The 21,012-nt window shown below is 40.9% G+C and overlaps 1 protein-coding gene across 1 annotated transcript in view; it reads left to right on the top strand.

The window, feature by feature from the left end:
- The first annotated feature begins 255 nt into the window (after positions 1–255).
- The window catches only part of LOC144761294 (cytochrome P450 2K1-like), a 585,479-nt gene continuing 564,722 nt past the window's right edge, over positions 256–21,012 (top strand). The window contains exon 1 of the mRNA XM_078646742.1: positions 256–483. Coding sequence (XP_078502868.1) covers positions 298–483 — 186 coding nt within the window. The 5' untranslated portion in view covers positions 256–297. The remainder of the gene's footprint in view (positions 484–21,012) is intronic.

Genomic DNA, 21,012 nt, shown 5'->3' with positions numbered 1-21,012 from the left:
AATAAAGATTTCCTAAGGAACCTATACATAAAATAAGAAATGAAGTGAATCCATCCTATTATAACTCACTGCTCCTGATATTGGTGTAACAATACACAGTATGACAGGGATTTGTGTAAATCAGAAGGAAAATGAAACGAGTCCGGTGTTGGGAGGATCCCTTGGTGAAATAAATTAATCATTTACAACCCAAAGCTTACAAATCTGTTCACTGACAAAACTTCCTCAGTTAAAATGTTTTAGAAACTGAAGGAAACAATCTGCTTTTGTTTTTATTTTAACCACTGAGAACTTGACATGTATTTGGCACTATTGATTATCATTCTTTTGGTTTTTATTTTGATTCTTGTTAATATAAAAACAATAAACGATGCCTGGACGAGGAGCATCTCCGAGAAATTTCCACCTGGACCGAGACCCCTTCCGCTGATTGGAAACCTGCATCTTCTAAACCTGAAGAGACCACATAAAACCTTCGTAGAGGTAACATGATTTATTTTTTCACTCTCAGCTTTAAAATGTAGTGCAACATATGAGTTAAGTACATTCCATGTACTGAAAGATTAAGCAGATGTTTAGAAAATATCGGCCACTTTCAAAAAGGCACTGGGTAGGTCAAAAGATTATTTTCGGCTTGAAAGAGGTATTCAGTAACACAGGAATATTGTTTCATATGCCTAATACTGCTTACTCATTCATCGTATTTTTCCATTTCAGGAATAATTATTCTGTCGCTTTAATCATATCTATTTTTCTCTAAATTGTGTTCGAAGTGACTATTTGCTCACACCCCGTACTGTTTAAATTTATTTCAGCATTTCAAGAAAGTAATTTGCTGACATGTTAATCATCTCGATCTCCTCGACTCTACCAACTTATATTTCATGCAATGTATGTGGTACTCCTGCACTGTCTGACTTTTTTGTATGTCAGCTGTGTTCTCATGCATGCATTACTCTATAGATTAAGCAATCTACCCTTTATTTTATGTAATTTCTATTGTAATTTATTCCCCTGTTTCTCCTTTGAATATCATAGTTGTTTCCTTGCAGCATGTCATCACATTTCTCGTTATTGCGCTTTGGCGTCCGGTTTAGCCTTTGATCGTGCTACATTCCATGTGACTAAAAATACAAATAAACTACTATACTGCTGTCATTCTTTTAATGCCACTGGATAAAATGTAACTAGTTCTAGCAGATATGAATACTTACTGTGTTTGTAAGGCACTAAAAGATTTCTAGAATTCACAACATGGGTAATAAACATCTACTGTGGAAAACTTGGGGCCAGATGTATGACCCGCCAATTTGCAAGTCGCAAATTGCATCACATTTGCGACTCGCAAATTGGGATGCAAAGTGTCTCAGACACTGTGTGCGATTCCAAATGGGGTCGCACATTGCATGCCTCATGCATCTTAATGAGGCAAGCTCAATTTGCCACCCCATTGGAATGGCTGGCACTCTTACACAGGGGTCAGGAGACCACCATGTCTGGGACTTCTTTTAAATAGAGCAGATTTTTTTTTAAATGCAGCCTGTTTTCCTTACAGGATAACGGAATGCATTTAAAAAATAAAAATGAAACATTTCAGTTTCATTTTTTAAGGGCAGGCAGTGGTCCAGACATTAAAAAATATTTTGAGAACCACTCACAAAGGGGATGGGTGGTAAACTGTGACTGCTTTGCACCCGCAATTTCAGTTGCAAAACAGTCATACTTTGCTTATGGAGTCGCTTTTAGGAAGGGACGCCCTAGGAACGCCCCTTCCTATTAACGAGTCGCTAATCCTATTTTTTGAGTCGCAAATTGATTTGCGACTTGTAAAATAAGATTAGGACATGGGCCACACAGTTTTTGCAGTTGCAAAGGCTTATAAAACCCATCTACGCCTGCAAAAAACCTTAGTACATCTGACCTTTAATATATAGAAAACCGAAAATTGTTGTGCTGTACATGTTTTAGCCATTTCAAACTTTAATTGTTCTTTGTTCTGCTTCGTATAAAAATGAAAATAAATAACAATCTCGAATGTAAACCTATGGTCATAAGAAGTCTTGCAAACTTATTCATACTGCTACTACTACTACTACTACTACTACTAAAATAATAATAATAATGATATAATAGTGAGTATTTATGTCTGGTATAATATAAAATAAATGATCCCATGGTGGGTTAATCACTTGTGCTGTGTTGTACAGTGCTTCTCTCTCTTCTCTGACTAGCACTCTAGAATACTATGGGGTTCCTTGTTCTGGAGTTTCCATCTGCCCTGTTGGCAGTTGGAGCTCTGGTCAGATAGGGGATGGTCCTACCTACTCTGTGCTGCAATAAAGCTGACTTCTACAAGTACTCTGCTTCCAGACCTCATTCATACTTACAACATTTGGCGACTTGGACTTGGATATCGCATCTGGCCACAGCTTTATTCCGTGGCTCTGCAGCAGAAGAAATTACAGAGAGGTAGCGCTTCCATCAACCCACGAACCCTGTACAGCGAGCGAGGCGAGGCAGATCTCCAGCTGATCGTTGTGGAAATTGTCCTGCAAGGAGAGTGGTCGCAACCCAGGATTTGGTCCAGTGTCGTCGTGGAGAAGTATGGCGTTGGCCTAGGAAATTCAAAGGCCTTGCGACGACATTATTGCGGCTGTGGCGTAGACAGCGTTCTACAAGTAGCGTGACTACCAAAGAGTGGCGTCAGTATCCTAGCAACCGTTGAGACGCGACGGTGGAACGCAGCGTCTGACTACGCAGCGGTCTTAGCCCCGAAGCGAACATACGTCTGGGTGCGTTGGCACACGCCTGGCCGTGCTGACGCAGGACGTAGACGGCCATTTTGTGGGACCGAAGTAATGTCTGTCAAAATTGCGTAGGAGACGCGACTCACCCAAGTCTCTCTAACAACACTGTGGCATCAGCTGTTCGAGTCGCGCATGGGACGCGACCCAAGTATCTCTGTCAACACCGGAGCATCGACAGTTAGAGTCGCATAAGAGACGTGGCTCATCTGAATCCGCCTAGCTACCCTGAAGGAGAATCACTTATGCGGTAAGCGCTTGTGTCAGGATCCTTTTGCGAGGAAACTGTACTCTGTATAATCATTACCCTATTACTCATAATCCTTGGTACTCATCAACTGAGAGCTATCGCATCGCAGTGCAACTGAGGTAGGAGTGTGTTTCACGTCATAGATTACCTGACTCCTGTTAGTGCGCTATACTGCTAGCATGGCACAGCCAATTAATGTTGCTCTCCCTCCCCAATTTTTGCCTGAGCCAGGGAATCCGTCTATGGCATGGGAGGATTGGATAGTGATGTTCTACAATTACATAGAGGCTCTGGATGGAGAGGACTTCTCACCTAAGAGAAAGAAAGCCATACTATTGACTACATTAGGAAAGGAGGGGCAACGTGTCTATAAAATTTTTCCCGCAAGTTCTATCTTCGGGATCCACGTCACAAGTTGATGAATTCAAGGAAGCAATAGCGAGACTGGAGACTAGATTTGGAAAAGAAGAAAATCTTGTCTTACAGAGATATAAGTTTTATAAAAACAAGCAGTTGGAGGGTGAGAGCATTGACGACTTTGTCGCGCGTTTACGCGAACTGTCGGTGAAGTGCAGTTTTGGTCAGATGGCTGACGAACTAATCAGAGACCAACTTATTTTCCAAGCGAGCAATAGGAAAGTCCAAGAACGGTTGTGGGCAGCAAAGAATCCAACCTTAAAAGTAGCCATAGATTTGGCCAAAGTCGTAGAGGAAAGCGAAAAATGCATGAAGGAGTTGCAGAAGAGTGGTTTAGAACCAAGAATCGCAGAAATCTCCAGCAAAGTAGGAAATAGTGACAATAGTGACGAAGAAGCGGCAGCCATTGCCATTGTTAGAAAAAAAGGATATGTACTCCAGAAGAAGAATATACAGCCCAACAACAAGAACAGCTCTAAAATGTGCATGAAGTGTGGGAGTTATTCACATACTTCCGATGCTAAATTCTGTTTTGCAAGAAATAAGGAGTGTTTACAATGTGGGAAAATAGGGCATTTCACCAAAATGTGTAGAAACAAAAATAGTTCGAAAGTGACAGTGGTCAGTGAGTATGGTGAACTGAAGCGTGATGTGAATAAGATTTTAGTGTTATGTGACTCCATTTGTGCTTGTGAGGAACGAAGAGGGAGAATTCTAAAAACAGATTTTACTATTGATGGGAAGTCTGTCAAACTAATGGTTGACACAGGTTCAAAATGGACTATTATTCCTGTATCCCTGATGAGGAGTGTGTGGGGTAATAGGACCTTAAGAGAGTGTGACATCTTTCCCTCTGGCTATCAAGGTGAAAAAATAGATCTCTTGGGCTACTTTGATGGTCAAATTGAATTCAGGAATAGGTCAGCATTGGGTAAAGTGTACATATCTATTGATGGACCAGCCATTCTGGGACGCTACCAGCAATACGACCTACACATTGTGGTCAATCCCAGGGCTGATGATCCTGTCTCAATTGTTGACAGCTCTTCATTGAATGAGATTCTGGAAAGGTTAAAAAATGTCTTTAGGGATCAACTAGGAGAACTGGTAGGCTACTCTCACCATATAATCCTCAAGGAAGGTAGTACTCCTGTTCAACACAAGGTTAGACGAGTCCCTTTTGCTTTGCGAAAGGAGGTTAAAGCCACATTGGAGGAAATGCTCCAAGGAGGCATCATTGAGCCCGTTGAAGCGTCTCCGTGGGTTTCACCTGTTGTAATTTCCCAAAAACCTGATAAGATTAGATTTTGTGTAAACCTGCGTTCGTTGAACAAATGTATAGTGGCTGACGTTGTGATGTATTCCTATAGATTCTGTATCGATCCCCCTATTCCTGACCCTATTCTGGTTAGCAAACTAACAAGTTAACTAGCAGCCATCCCATGAGGCAGAAAACCCCCATGATGCAGGAACCGTTATCTGATAAAGCCACACTACGGCACAGGAACGTGTTATCTGATTAGGTCATAACGCTTGCCATTTAATTAGACAAGCGATATTCCTCCAGCCCCTGATAAGGCATACGGAGTTCTCATAACAAATCAAACCTATGACAACCTGGGAAAAACCCTGCGGCCATTGTTTTGATTTCACCGAGAACTTCAGCAAAAGAATGTGCTAACGACCTGGTCGTATGACATCCTTATTGACGTATCTATGTCCATCCTTACGTCAATCTCGGCACCTTAAAGGTATAAATATTACCGATATTGCCCTATGCAAACACACGTGGTGGTGACGAGAACGGAGCAGCCAGACTTGCCGAAGCCCAGAGCAGAGCAGACCCCGCTGGCGCAGCCCCGCCTTCCTGACGCGCTGAGAACGAGCAGCTGCCTATTTCTCCTGCCGAGAAATCCAGCTCCGGCGCTTCCGGGTAGCCCTCGCAGGCAGCCTGGAATATCGAGACCAGAGACAAGAGATACCATCCCTCATCCATCCTAGATTCCAGGTACAGAACTGAATAACCCCTCACAGAGAATTCTTTAGTCAGTCACTTGGCAAAACAAACTTAACTTAAACTGTAACTTTCTATTCCCGCCCACGTATTAGGCTTAGGTCAGGTACACGGGGTAGGCGTAGCTAGAAACACCAGTTGAGTACGATTAACCAAATGTATATGTGTATGTAATATATTTTATTCATTTTAAACCTTCATATGGCTTAGAAACCATATCAATGTTTTTACAGTATTATTTTATACTTCTGCTTTTAATGTATGCACTTTACTTAACCATAAGTATTGCAATAATATCGATCCATTTCTCTTTTATGAGAAAAGAGACTGATCAATAAATAACATCTTTTATTGAACACGCCCGTCTCTTCCTTTTCTCTACAAACTGATGAGACTAAGAATGCACGTACTGACTGAGTAAAATAAATTGCCTTTTGTTCACACGACTCTCGAGATACACTCTTGATTAGGGGAGAGCAAAGTTGTCATGTTCTATGGTTGTCAGAAACTAAATCCCTTCTTGTCTATCCAGGGAGGTTCAACTCCTCCTTGCCTATTCAAGAAAGTTTCTAGTGAACTCTGAGCTAGCTGGCAAACCCAAAACTTTAAGTCTAATATCGACAGTAGTAGACCTAGTTAACGTCTGGTCTAGGCCTATACTATTGAAGGTATTATTCCAATGCGCAGAGCCTATTGGGATAATAGGAACTACACTACATGGCGCCCAACGCGTTTGGAAGGGCGATAAAACTAACGTAAGACATTTAGAGTAACTCAGTCGTGCTTTCTCATTCAGACCCCTTTTTTCCCATAATACTCCAAAGACGTCTGGAGTGGGTGAAAGGTAATATCCGCCAAACCTCGCAGGAGGAAACTCCTATGTATGGTACTTGGTTTAGTCAACGTTGAAGGATAAACCGTTCCAAAATATTGTGCATCTAATCTTTGTTTCCATAAGAAACCTGATCTGCAAACAAACAAAATAACCTTCTGTCGGTACAATGTCAGACAGTGAAGGAGAAAGAGAGGCAGTTAGATTAGCAGCTGAAATAGCAGCAGCTGATACTGCACTACAAGAAGCAGACCCGGATATAATACTCATCCCGGTCATTAAAAGGAAATCTATAACTTTAAAACTTATAGAAAATGGACTGACACCTAGAGGTGGTACAGTCATATTCGTAATTGAGGCACACGGATATCGGCAGACAGAGGTATACTATTCTTGGATACATTTTCCAGCAGCAAATGCTGTAACAAAGTACTTCCACTATTACAAAGTAGAGGAACCTCCTGGAGAGTACACTCCTTTCGAGGAGGTGGAAGTACCACTTAAATTTCAAGAGCATTTGCTCTTATTTAATGGCGCCCTAAAACATAATAATCACATCACCAGGCTCGGTCCTTTAGGTAGACCAGGAGCAACGTGGCCGGTCCTAGCCGGATACACACCACATCCAGACATCAATGGGATGTCTGCAGCAGAGCTGTTAACACAGCTAAAACAATTAATAAAAATACATAGACAATTAGTCCAATATGTGATGCGGACCTCAACGATTCAGCCAGCAATTAAAATTCCACGGCTGACCCCTCACCAGGGGAACACAAATAAAATTACACCACAGAACATTCAATCATGCCTAGGTAAAGTACCAGCTAAACGGGAACAAATACCATTCTGGTTAGCACAAAGAATCACCCAAATCGAGGCTGTGTTTCCAGACACCACCCCGTTAGAAAAACACAGGATTCTGACTATCTGTCTTCCAATGGGAATCGCACCACACATTGAGGACTGTGACACTTGGGGTACAGTCTTTGCTTCCATCTACACAAAAACGCACGGTGTTCCATCCATTTCGGTAATACCAGATGTGCTAAAACAAATTCAAGATGAATATGGTCCAGAACCCGCTTTAACTCTTGGTATGAAATTACTAAAAGACTTCAAGCAGGTCTCGGCTATATTATTAGCCAACATAAAGGGAGAAGCAGCGAACGTGGCGATCCGCCAGAGGTTAAAAGAGACAGATATAGCAGACCAACCAGTTGAAATTGCCAGAATCATAGAAAAATCCTATGAGGAACTAGGTAGAGATAGTTTAGGTGGAATACCAGTAAAACCACAACTGATTGAAAGTCCTGAAAAAATATTTTTTAATAATAACTCAACATCACAAAAAAAGAGCTGGGATGGAAACAAACAATCCAATCCTAAAGAAAAGAAATTCCAGTCCAGAGGAAGGTCTCCTAGGCGAAGAGAAAAATCTCCGAACCAAAGACACAGGTCACCCCAGAGTGACCCCTCTGGGAAAAGATATAACCTTAGAAATAGGGATAATATAAAGAAACCTGATAGATATCAAGACATTGATGCACGTCCCTCTCAATCTTTTCAGACTTCCTCGCAGAAATCGGAAAGAAGAGGACGATCAGAACAAAGAGAAGAGCACGCCAAGTCCAAAGACAAGGAACCTGCTCAGATAAAAAAGAAATTACAATTTCCAAAAAAGAAGGTAGCCAGTATCAAGGTAGTTAACAATGCCGAGAATACTGAGGACACAACTGAAAAACGGAGAATGGGCTCAGACAATGCTAGACAGCGCAGCAGAAGTGAGCATAGCTCGCAAAGTCCTTATGAATCATCTGGAGACAATGGACACGAATGAATATCTTCAAGTGGAAACTGCAGACACCAGAGTTAGCAAACCTCACAAAATATATGAAATAACATTACGTATAGAAGGGGATAAGACTAGAAAAATAAGGGGACTATTTTGGGATAATCTCTCCAAGGGCTATGACATCCTTCTAGCTGAAAAGGACTGGCCACCAGAATTTGTCAGGGAGTGCCCTCATGGCGAAGAAATAATTATGCCTGCCTTCTCAAATCATATCCCAATTCATAAAAAATACACACTTGCCAGAAAGTGGGCAGTAGCCCTAGCTCCTGCTTTATATAAAAATCACGTAGGATGGGATGAGGACTCTCCTCCTCACAAAATCCAGTTAAAATCACAACCTACTGCACAGAGGCAGTACCCAATTAAGCAAGAAGCTAAAAAACAGGTAAAAGAAATCCTAGATCAGCTAGAATACCAGGGGGTGATTGAAACTTGCACCTCACAAATGAACAACCCTTTGTTTCCGGTCTCCAAACCAGACAATTCATATCGTCTAGTTTTGGATTACCGACACCTTAACTCATGTTGCAAAACTTTTGCAGTGCAAAACTCGCATAGTGCTGCACTAATGAATAACATAGTGCGCAAAAAATACAAAACAACATTAGACATCTCTAATGGATTCTTTTGTCAAAACATAGCACCAGAGAGCAGATATTTGTCTGCATTCTCAATAAATGGCACTCAAAAACAATTCTGTCGGTTAGCCCAGGGGTACAAGAACAGCCCAGGAGTATTCTCAGCGAGAGTAACAGAATTACTACAAACATATGACGACGAAGCATTATCGTATGTCGACGACATATACTTAACAGATGATGACTTGGAGACTCACTTGAAGAGAGTGAACACCATAATACTTGGGTTCGCAGCAGAGGGTTACAAATTCAACTTTAAAAAATCCAGAATTGCCCATCTGACAGTCCTGTTCTTAGGATATGAATTATCAAGTGAAGGCAAAAACCTGGCTGACAATTTCCTAGAGAAATGTGCCGTACTCCAAGCACCTAGAACACTAAAAAACCTACAGCCAATTCTAGGCCTCCTAAATTTCGGAAGAACATACATTGCAAATTACGCAGAAAGGGTCAAACCCCTTTATGATCTAATAAAACCGGATTTTAAAAGAACCAATTGGACTCAAATACACACAGAAATTCTGAGATCCTTACAAACAGACATGCTAATTAAAACAAAATTAGAAACACGTGATAACACACGCAATCTTGTGATTCGAGTCATCCCAGGAAGATGCGGATTCACATACCTGACCTCTAATGAGGGAGAAAAGGTACCAATTGCATTCAAATCACATACTAAGGCTGAAATGAAATTCAGCCCAACGGAAAAAATTCTAACTGCAACACAGACAGCTATAGCAAAAGAACGAGCCCTGGCACAAGGTAAACGAATAATAATCGTGACACCGATACCAGCCCTAGAGGCGGTAACACAGGCAAGAATTCCAAATGCTAAAGCGCTGGATACAATGGGCTAATTCTCTTGCTGCAACAGACGTGGCATACGAATTTGATCATAACTTAAAGACACAAGAATTTCTCCAATATGAATTTGAATGTCCTCCGCCGACCGAAATTCTGCCTCTAGAACATTACGGCTGTATAATATATACAGACGGATCAGCACAACCCGCAGTAGGGGGTAAACAAGCCTACAGTGCTGCGTGCGCGATCGTTAAAGGTCGCTGGCACGAAGGGAAATTTAAACCAGCAATCACTAAAACACAATCTTTAGGAGATTGTACAGCTCAGCGAGCTGAACTACTTGCGTTAAAGATGGCGCTTGAAAATACCGATCGAGAATTCCCCACACTCATAGTGTGCGATTCGTATTATTGCGTTCAGTCTTACAATGAATACTTGCAGATCTGGCTTCAGAATGGTTTCAAGGATGCGAAAGGTGGCACAATCAAGCATAAAATGCTCTGGGAACAAGTAGTTCTTTTACAAAAAGAACTACCAAAGACTCACGTGATACACACACTGAGTCATCAACGTGATGGCGTTCACGTTGCAGGGAATTCATTGGCTGATGAGGCCGCGAAGGCAGCTGTGCAAACGGCTTCCGTAGCTGCCATCACACGGTCAAAAACAAAAATAGACAGCAAAATATTACAGGCTGTCAGCGCTACAGAAAAGGATTCGATAGAAACACTCCCGAAAGGCTTTCCAGTAAAATACTCATACATAACTGATGCAAACAATGTTCCTTTTGCTCGAATCCCTGGAGTGGGGGATAGGGCAATTCCAAACATGGAACATAGGTTAGGACTGATAATAGCGGCACACGAAGGGCTTGCTTCTATACATGCTGGCGTCTCAGCCACAGTATCATTATTAAAACATAGATACTGGTGGCCACAAATGAGAAGACAAACAAGGAACTATGTTTTAGAATGTGAAATATGTCAAAGAATGAAAGTATCAACAGTGAGACGCCCAGCGCAGACGCCCCTTCTAATCTCGGATAAACCATTAGCCTGTGTTTACCTAGACCACTGTGGTCCCTTACAAAGGGATGGTAACTATAAATATATCTTGGTTGCAGTGGACTCATGTACGAGATTCATATGGATGTGGCCCCAGCGAACGGCTGACGCCAGAACTGTTATAAAAGATTTGCGAGTCTTTATCGGCACATACGCAATTGGCATGCTGCATTCGGACCATGGTCCTGCTTTTAGCTCTAGAGCTTATAAGGAGGCCATGGTCAGCATGGGCGTGACATTGCGGTACTCTTGTCCATTTCACCCTGAGGGGAACGGAATTGTTGAAAGAAAAAACCGTGACATAAAGCAATCTATAACGGCAAAGGTATTAGGTTCGGGAGCTGGGTGGGTCAAACATCTAATAAGTGTCCAACGTAGTCTAAATAACCTGCCAAGAAATTCTCTGAAGGGATTCAGTCCGTACGAATTATTATTTGGAACTAGGATGTTAATCTCTGACCTTGACAGTCAGACTTCAGTGGTAAAGGAAAAAAGCTTTGATATCAAAGATCGTTTGGCTATTTTACAGGACTTAAACGAAACAAGAAAAGACCTGAGCAACATAAAGTTGAAACAGCAGCCAACAACCACTGAAGAACCACCACCTGTCCCAGCAAGACCTGTCTGGATTCCAAAAATCGGGGATCTAGTCAGAGAAAAGATCGCGGTAAAGAAGGAATTTGGGCCTTCATGCAGAAAAGCAGTTCCTGTCTTGTCTGACAACGGGACAAGATCAGTTGTACTACCGCCGCTTGCTGGTAAAAAGGAGAACCGAGTTGTATCCATCGACCTGGTAAAACCACAATCATGTGGCCGATAACAAATAGTAGGCCAAGTGGACTCCCCATAAGTAGCAGAACACCAAGGTTTGCTACCAGTACAGAGGTACTAACAAAGAGGCGAATCACATTTGAAACGCCTACAGAAGAACAACAAGGACTATGCAACAATGCAATGGAACTTAGACCTCTGAAAACCCAAATAAAAACATTTAGCAGAGACACACCAACCTATAATGAAGTAACAAACGACTATGCAAGAAACAGTAATCCTGAAGCTATTGGAACAATTGACAGAACTGCATCCGGCTACTTCATAAACTTCGATGATTCCTCTGAAGGCTTCACTGAATCAAAAACACAGCCATCAACAAAAACCTTTAAAGATAAAGTTAAAGTACTTTTGAAACAACTGAAAGAAACATATCTAATTTCTCCATGGATCGAATTTTGGGTGGGTTTTGGTGCATTTATCCTCATACTTTGGCTCATCATGATACTTACTTTGGGACGCTTCATTGAGGGAAAATATGCTAAAATGGACACAGCAAGTCAGAAAATCAACTTGATCCTCAAACCACACACATCTTCACACGTCGAGAAAAGAGAACTTTCTTCAGTCTACTTCACAGCCAATCCTATACCGGGTGGGGTAGCATGGGACAACACTGACTACGAAATCTATGGTCCGGTTGAAATCCTGAAATATCCACACCAAATTAAGATCTCATTGAGTGACTTTGTAAAACCAAGCTCATTTGCTGATGATTGGGACTTCGAAAGTATAAACAATATGATGTCTGACTTAGTGATGTCTGCTAAATTTACCAAACATGATTATTTGCAGGGTTCTACAAATTATGATAGTATGTACTGTTATAACCACTATGGTAACCATTTTCTACATAGATCTGCACAACCTAGAAATGTTTTAAATTATAATCAATGGGAACATTGTGCAACCCCTCCGAAAGGAAGCTCAAGAACCGTTTACGACAAATATTCATATTTTTCAGGTTTTAACATAAGTAATGCTGAAACATTTTATTTCAAATTGTCAAATAAGACAGGAACGAAGACCATGATAACAAACACAAAATTGATCTATTCAGACTCATTCTTTGAACAAATGAATACTTTTGGTTTTGATTATTGGGACAAAAATGTTGAATTGAAAAGTGTTTGGGGCACAAAAGAATGGCAAGTACAGGGTATAGAATCTTTGTTTAGAGCCTGCATGATCCCAGAACAAATTATATTTTTAAATGACACTGTTCAACAAACTACCTGTCTTGGCTTAGCCAAAATCAAAGACTTAAATAAACCGTCTATTCCAAAACCAACAATGAACAGCAATAGCTCTACAGATGAAGAGATAGACGTAAATTATGTATTAAACCAAAACAGAACACATCCAGATTGGAAACAGTGGTTGATCTGGCCCACAGATACTAATAACTGTCAAGACAGATTCCTGAACAAAACACAGGGGTTCAAAATGACCAGGCCAGACCCTAGATATTCCCAAAGACATCACCCAGGAATAATAACCACCTACAGTGTGGGCAAATTATGCCTTCAATGGCTACAAACTTCCACACTGGCAGAAATTAAGCAACACCTAACTTTACTTACTGATGGTGCTGACTTGCGTGATTTCATTATGGGACCGCGCAAACAGCGTCAAAAACGTTTCATAGCAGCCTCTGTATATACAGCATACAACGAGGCCTGGAAGGTTACTCAAATTGAGACAGCAGAAAGGATACGGGAAATTGACCGTATTAATTTGGAAAAATCACTTTCTGTAGTGGACAATGGGTTAATGACTCTGTCCTCCAGAATTTTTTCTTTGGACAGCATTGTGTCTTCAGCAATCGACATATTATCGCAAGACTTACTGTTATTACAACACGGTCAGTCCCAATTGCGTTCTATTGTACAGCTTGGCTGGACGTTACAAAATCTGCGTTCAGGCTATGTGCCTTGGCGTTTAATCAACACAACGTCACTTTTCAATATCTATAACCTTACTGATAGACAAATCAGTATGGCCCAGAAGGGTGCTGATTATACAATCCTGAGCATTGAGAAACTTGAGAGATTACCAGTGACAATGTTAGAACGACCTGTCAGTGAATGGATAATACATGGGATAATTAATATTCCAATATCAACCTTCAGGTTTCAATACTGCCAAAAATATATACAGGCTGGCATGTACGAAAAGCTGGGAAAAGGGTACATTAAAACAACATGGAACTTGCCCTATTCACATGCATGTGTCAGTAATAAAGGACAGAAAGTGTTTCTTAGTGGCAATAATTGTGCAATGTCACTAAGCGGTACACTTCTGTGTAACAGAATTAGTTTGCATGGAGCCTGTGAATGGAACTCAAATAACCTTTCATGTCACCAGCAAGGCGCACCTGCAACAGAGATTGAACCATTCTTTCAAAGACTCTATAATGGGAGTTACATTCTAATTGTAGACCGCAGATGCTGTAGTCTTATGCCCGGGACTCCTTATCTCGTAACTACGACTGCGAAGGTCAAGTGCTGTGGACACTCATTGTTCCCCAGCTCCTTTCCAGACAGGGAGGCAAGGGCATGGCCCAACTTGAAAATTACTTCTATTCGAATAGATACTTTAAGCAGAATGAAAACAGTGCTTCTTCAGACGCCGACAAGGCTCAGGTCATCAAAAGAAACGTATGATCTCCAAGTCGCAAGGACGACTGCAGAGATACATTCATTGTTATCAACTAATTCCCCCATACATTTCGCAGAAATCCTGAATGAAATCTTAAATATTTCTGATACCAGTGGAGTCTCAAAGGTATTTAAGACAGTATTTTCGATGGCATTAACACCATTCAAAGCCATACTGGGTATTTTTCCAGATTTCGTCCATTCGATTTTTGGCGGACTTCCCCTCATCTTGGGACTAATTGCAGGAATCCTATTCCTAGTCCTTATATTTCGTTATGGCAAACCATGTCACAGACAAAACACCTGCGACAAGGGAAGAAACAATCCTAGCCATTGGATACCGGGACCGGATATCAAAAATCCTGGGACTATCCCGGCTTAGAGACCTGAACATGACTTGGTTTCTATCCTTTCGACCAATGTGGCAACAATGTGTTTTACCTGTATTAAGGTGCCTGCTATGCGGAGAAGAATGCGTGTTAGACACCTGTCTGACGCTACAATCGGATGCGCCAATGGATGCAGAAACATTGTTGAGTCCAACAAAGGCTCATGCTTTGTGCTGCCCTCAACGGCTACCAATCCTGATGACGGCATTCGTGGAAGCTTCACCACTACGATTAAGGGGTAGTGAGGTTCAAGATGAAAGCAGCATCGATCAGGTACGACCTTCTGTCAGCAATCCAAATCAGAATGTCAATGGAGACAATCATGCGCACGAATGCATGGTTACACCTATTTCCGAGTTAGTGGAACTCTCCCAGGAAGCTGTTGACAACTTTTTCGAGAGTCTAAATGATATAATGTTCTCACCGGAGCAGAAATAGAGACTTTTGAGCAAGCTCGTACACGGCGTTCCCTGAATTTGGCCTTCAACTTTAATAATACAGTCACATGAACAATTTTCCCTCTAGTTCACGGACAGCATATTTTTCAGCAGCCCCAAAATATTTTTGCATATTTTTCGGGACACTATCTTCTGCTTAAAGTAAGAACTATTCTTAGAGAACTAAAATTTCTAATTTTAGATAGTTTATAGACATTAGCTGCCCGCTGGTATGTTCATAAATATTTTATTCTGTGATGAAATGGTCTCAAACTTTTTTTCTGTATTAAGAGCCATTTCATGTGTAAATTTTCATATACCAAATAGCAATAATGTATACAAATGCGTGATTACTTTAGCATTTTCCTACAGCTTGAGTGCATACTATACATATGACTGCATTTTTTCCGTATATTTGATAATTTCAAAATGCATTTATGTATTTTGGGGTGGTAAGGTATACACAATACTCTATAGTATGTTTTACTATGCATAGATTAGTAAATATGTCCATAGTTAGCGTGGAGTGGGTGTGATGTATTCCTATAGATTCTGTATCGATCCCCCTATTCCTGACCCTATTCTGGTTAGCAAACTAACAAGTTAACTAGCAGCCATCCCATGAGGCAGAAAACCCCCATGATGCAGGAACCATTATCTGATAAAGCCACACTACGGCACAGGAACGTGTTATCTGATTAGGTCATAACGCTTGCCATATAATTAGACAAGCGATATTCCTCCAGCCCCTGATAAGGCATACGGAGTTCTCATAACAAATCAAACCTATGACAACCTGGGAAAAACCCTGCGGCCATTGTTTTGATTTCACCGAGAACTTCAGCAAAAGAATGTGCTAACGACCTGGTCGTATGACATCCTTATTGACGTATCTATGTCCATCCTTACGTCAATCTCGGCACCTTAACGGTATAAATATTACCGATATTGCCCTATGCAAACACACGCGGTGGTGACGAGAACGGAGCAGCCAGACTTGCCGAAGCCCAGAGCAGAGCAGACCCCGCTGGCGCAGCCCCGCCTTCCTGACGCGCTGAGAACGAGCAGCTGCCTATTTCTCCTGCCGAGAAATCCAGCTCCGGCGCTTCCGGGTAGCCCTCGCAGGCAGCCTGGAATATCGAGACCAGAGACGAGAGATACCATCCCTTATCCATCCTAGATTCCAAGTACAGAACTGAATAACCCCTCACAGAGAATTCTTTAGTCAGTCACTTGGCAAAACAAACTTAACTTAAACTGTAACTTTCTATTCCCGCCCACGTATTAGGCTTAGGTCAGGTACACGGGGTAGGCGTAGCTAGAAACACCAGTTGAGTACGATTAACCAAATGTATATGTGTATGTAATATATTTTATTCATTTTAAACCTTCATATGGCTTAGAAACCATATCAATGTTTTTACAGTATTATTTTATACTTCTGCTTTTAATGTATGCACTTTACTTAACCATAAGTATTGCAATAATATCGATCCATTTCTCTTGTATGAGAAAAGAGACTGATCAATAAATAACATCTTTTATTGAACACGCCCGTCTCTTCCTTTTCTCTACAAACTGATGAGACTAAGAATGCACGTACTGACTGAGTAAAATAAATTGCCTTTTGTTCACACGACTCTCGAGATACACTCTTGATTAGGGGAGAGCAAAGTTGTCATGTTCTATGGTTGTCAGAAACTAAATCCCTTCTTGTCTATCCAGGGAGGTTCAACTCCTCCTTGCCTATTCGAGAAAGTTTCTAGTGAACTCTGAGCTAGCTGGCAAACCCAAAACTTTAAGTCTAATATCGACAGTAGTAGACCTAGTTAACGTCTGGTCTAGGCCTATACTATTGAAGGTATTATTCCAATGCGCAGAGCCTATTGGGATAATAGGAACTACACTACAACGTGTTCCCGCTACCAAATATTGGTGAGCTGGTATCAACACTTAAAGGAGCCAGGTTTTTCAGTAAGCTAGACCTAAAGCATGCCTACCATCAGATTTGTCTAGATGACGTTCCAAGCACTTAACTGCTTTCATTACTAGTGAAGGAACCTTCCAATTCACGCGATTACCGTTTGGCCTTGTCTCTGCGGCCAGCGTGTTCCAGAGATTGGTCTCGGAGGTTTTTAAGGGTCTAGACAAAGTTTTGTATTTTCAAGATGACGTCTTGATCTATGGAGATTCACTTGAAGAACATAATGGAATCTTGCAGAGTGTATTACGAAGAATAGATGATGCTGGGCTCACTTTGAGGAAAGAGAAGTGTGCGTTCCTTTTGAAGGAAATTTAATACTTAGGGTTTTCTCTGTCTGAGGAGGGCATAAAGCCTAAGAAGAACCTATTAGAGGCTATTGAGTTAGCTCCCTCACCTGTTGATAAAGATCAACTTCGGTCCTTCATGGGCTTAATTGAATTTTACTCAAAGTTTGTGAGGGATTTTTCATCTAAGACCACACCTCTGAGATGTTTGTTGAAAAAGGGTGTCAAATTTAATTGGACCACAGAGCATGAATCGTGCGTTAATCTGATAAAAAGAGAGCTTAAATCTGCTGGTGTGCTTACCCCTTTTGATACAGGTCGTTCCTCAGTCTTGATGGTTGATGCGAGTGGAGTAGGGCTTGGTGCGGTGCTTTTGCAGAAGCATGGGGGAGAGGAGAAGACCATTGCTTTTGCTTCCAGGCCTCTGTCTACCTCGGAATCCAATTATTCAGTCATAGAGCGTGAGGCTCTTGCAGCTGTTTGGGGCACGAGCTATTTTAGAACATACTTATGGGGCTACAAATTTGTTCTGCGCACAGACCATAAACCACTTGTCAATGTTTTGGCCCCGGGTGGCGCTGGGAAGGGGTCTACCAGGTTGGCGAGGCTGACTTCTCGCTTACAAGATTACCAATACGAGATTGAGTTTGTTCACGGTTGGAAGAACATCCAGGCGGATTGCCTGTCCCGACTTCCAGCACGCTCTGGGGAGTGTAACAAATATAGTAGCAATGTCTTGGATGATTTTGCTGTAGCAGCAATAGTGGAGGATGTGATATTTTTAGGAGGTGGTTCTTTCACTCGCGATGACTGGGTGAGGGGTATGGAGGAGGATCAAGTTCTACAGTCTGTTATTGACCTTGTTTCTAAAGGGGCAAGAAGAGAAAGTGATGGAGCAAGATTGAAAACAAAATTTTGTTTAAACTCGTGAAGTCACATTTCCATAACATGAATAATAATATTAATGATTTGTGATATGTCGTGCTAATACAACTTAGATTAAACTTTACACATGGGGGGACTAACATGTGTGCTCATAAACGTGCATAATTGTTGCATCTTTTTGTTCGTGCAAAATAATAAAATAATTTATTGTTTTCGTTTTTGTCACTACTAACTGCTGCAAACTTAAAAGAAGCATGTGCTTGTTTTGCTTTTTCTTGTCTGTGTGATGTCATTTCTACTATTCTAGATGCACATAAGTCTCATGGATTAATGAAGACTGGTAGATATAAACGCTGCTTTATTTGTTTGCATTTGCTAGGTAACATTAGATTAATCGGGTGGGTTAATTAATTAGTAAATCCTGGGGTGGATACAGAATCTACATTATTTCTTACATTAATACTTTTCTTGTGTTTGTTTTATACTAGAAAGCATAAGTTGCCTGCTTTTGGGCCTAGTTTGCTTGAATTGCAAAAAGCTGAAATTTACTTCTGCAAAAGTCACGAGACGCCCATTCTGAAATAAAGTGTTCGTCAAAAGCTGCATTCACAAAGCAAAAAACTGACGTGCTATCATCATTCTGTCGGACGTGGCCAAGGTCGAAAAAGAACATTTTGTCAGCCCTTAACTTGGCATCCGCAGAAGTCAATTGGAAGCAGTGAGAACATTTTTGTACATTTGTTGCAAACCTAGGAAACTCCTGGTTGCATTCGGAAAGGACAATGGTCCTTAAGAAAAGTGACCTAATGGAAGATTTGTAATGTGGGTGACATGTCACTTGTCACTCTCAGCCAATGGGACGTCGAAGATTTCTGAAAACTTTCCTTTGCGTAGTTTAGTTAGTGTAGAAAGGTATAAAAAGTCATGCCCCTAGGGATGGGCTGGCTGCTGCTTTCTGACTTTCCGATGAGGGTGAAGTGCTGTCGGACATTGCGTGGAGCACGTAAGAATCCTCAAAGAACTTTACTTTAATTTCTATCTATTTAGCTCAGTTAGGGACTTAGATTTTAGAAATGCTAAACTTTAAATACTCACTTTAATTTTGATTTACTTGCTTAAATTGTATTTTTCTTACGTTTCTTTACAATCATGCTTGCTAAAATGCTAATAAATAACTTTTATAAAACTATCAATTGAAATACCATAATTTAGTAAATAAAATCTTACTTTTGACAAACAAGCTGGTCTTGATTATTCAGAAGTGTAGGTTACTATTAGCTAGATCACGTCGCAAATGGTGGTCATTTAAATAGCTAGGATTTGTTATAATGACAATATTCTTTCCGCTAATGTTTAATATTGTATATAGTTTGTAAATTAGGTGTATATAGATTTAATCCGACCACCTGATTCAGTAGGCCCAAAACATGTCAGGTTTATAAATGGGTCCTTGATTAAGTATAGAATTTTGTTTATAGGTTATGAAGTTGGGTAGTGTTGTTTATGATATATTTTCTATAGGCCGCTGGATCAATTCTCTGGTAGCAGAAATTGATGGTTGCTAAGGGTAACCAAGGTAATATGTTGGTTGCTAAGGGTTACTAAAGTGTTATGGTATGGAAATAGGATAGATGTTTTAACACATGTTGAGTTCGTTTTTCGTGCTATTTGTAAGCTATACCGGTATAGATTGTGTGACGAGAAATTAGTCACGCAAGCCATCTGTTCTGTTTGTAGTGATATCGCCGAGTATCACAAGAGGTATCGCCGTGTACCATAGTGTTGTCGCCGAGCAGCACAGTTTTAGGGCTAGGTGTAAATCTTGAATAGTGAGGGTTTTCTAAGAAATTAAAGCAGCATGAGAATAGGGACAAAGCGCCTTCCATAAAACTCACTGTGATAAAAGTATTAGTTATATCCGAGCTTGAGTGAAGGGTAAAGTAACGTCGGTGCATGATTATCTATAAACAGGTTAGAGTCCTGTACGGGTACATGTTTCATATCTATAAACAGGTGAGAGCCCTGTACGGATAACGTCATTATTTTGCTAACGGTGCATGATCTCTATAAACAGGTGAGAGTCCTGTACGGATTTCATGTGTGTTCGAAATTAGGGAATTTTCAGTGTGAAAGTGCGAGTTTGATTTGTATTTTATGTTCAAGTGGAACTCTTAGAACTGTCACTTCGCGGTGCGTTCAGAGGAAAGCGAGTACATAATTATACGTGTTAGAAGGGTTGGGTAAGAGTTACTCTACTGACGATTGAAAATTATCCTTAGTGTGAATAGCGCCGTCTATTCCGAAGTGTGGATACTTGAACGTATGTAAACTATCCTAAATAGTGAAACGAACAGATGATGTCCTTATCGTCATTGTTAAGAATTAATTTACACTAAAAAGTGTTCTTAAAATGGCGCTGTGAAAAGGTTTTGTGAAGGAGGGGTAAGCGCCAGGAGTGAGAAACGAGAAACCGCAGCTGCTGTGTGCGTCACAGAGCCGCGCTGGGATTGGGTGACCTACGTCACAAACTATACTCTGATTGGCTCTTGAGTCTCTGACGATCTGTAAGCTAATTGGTTCTTTAGGAAAACTCCAATTTTATTGGTTGAGCAGAAAAGTGACGTAGCTCAACTGTCATTGGCTTGTCGGTGTGTTTCGCGCACGGATTGGTTGTTTTGCGGAGCATCCCGGAAATATTTTACGAACGATTTTGTGAATTAGATTTAACTCATAAAAATGAGTTATCATTTTAAACATGTTGAGAAAAAGCCAACATTATTCCAGAAACTTAAAAACTTATTCTCACCTGACAAGAAAATCAAACGCGAGGTGGTAAATTACTTCATAAGTATAAAACACCT

Source organism: Lissotriton helveticus, chromosome 6, assembly GCF_964261635.1.
Source record: "Lissotriton helveticus chromosome 6, aLisHel1.1, whole genome shotgun sequence".
In the NCBI taxonomy this organism is placed as follows: Eukaryota; Metazoa; Chordata; class Amphibia; order Caudata; family Salamandridae; genus Lissotriton; species Lissotriton helveticus.
The sequence above is the reverse complement of the archived record's forward strand: the minus strand, read 5'-3'. Positions and strand labels throughout refer to the sequence as shown.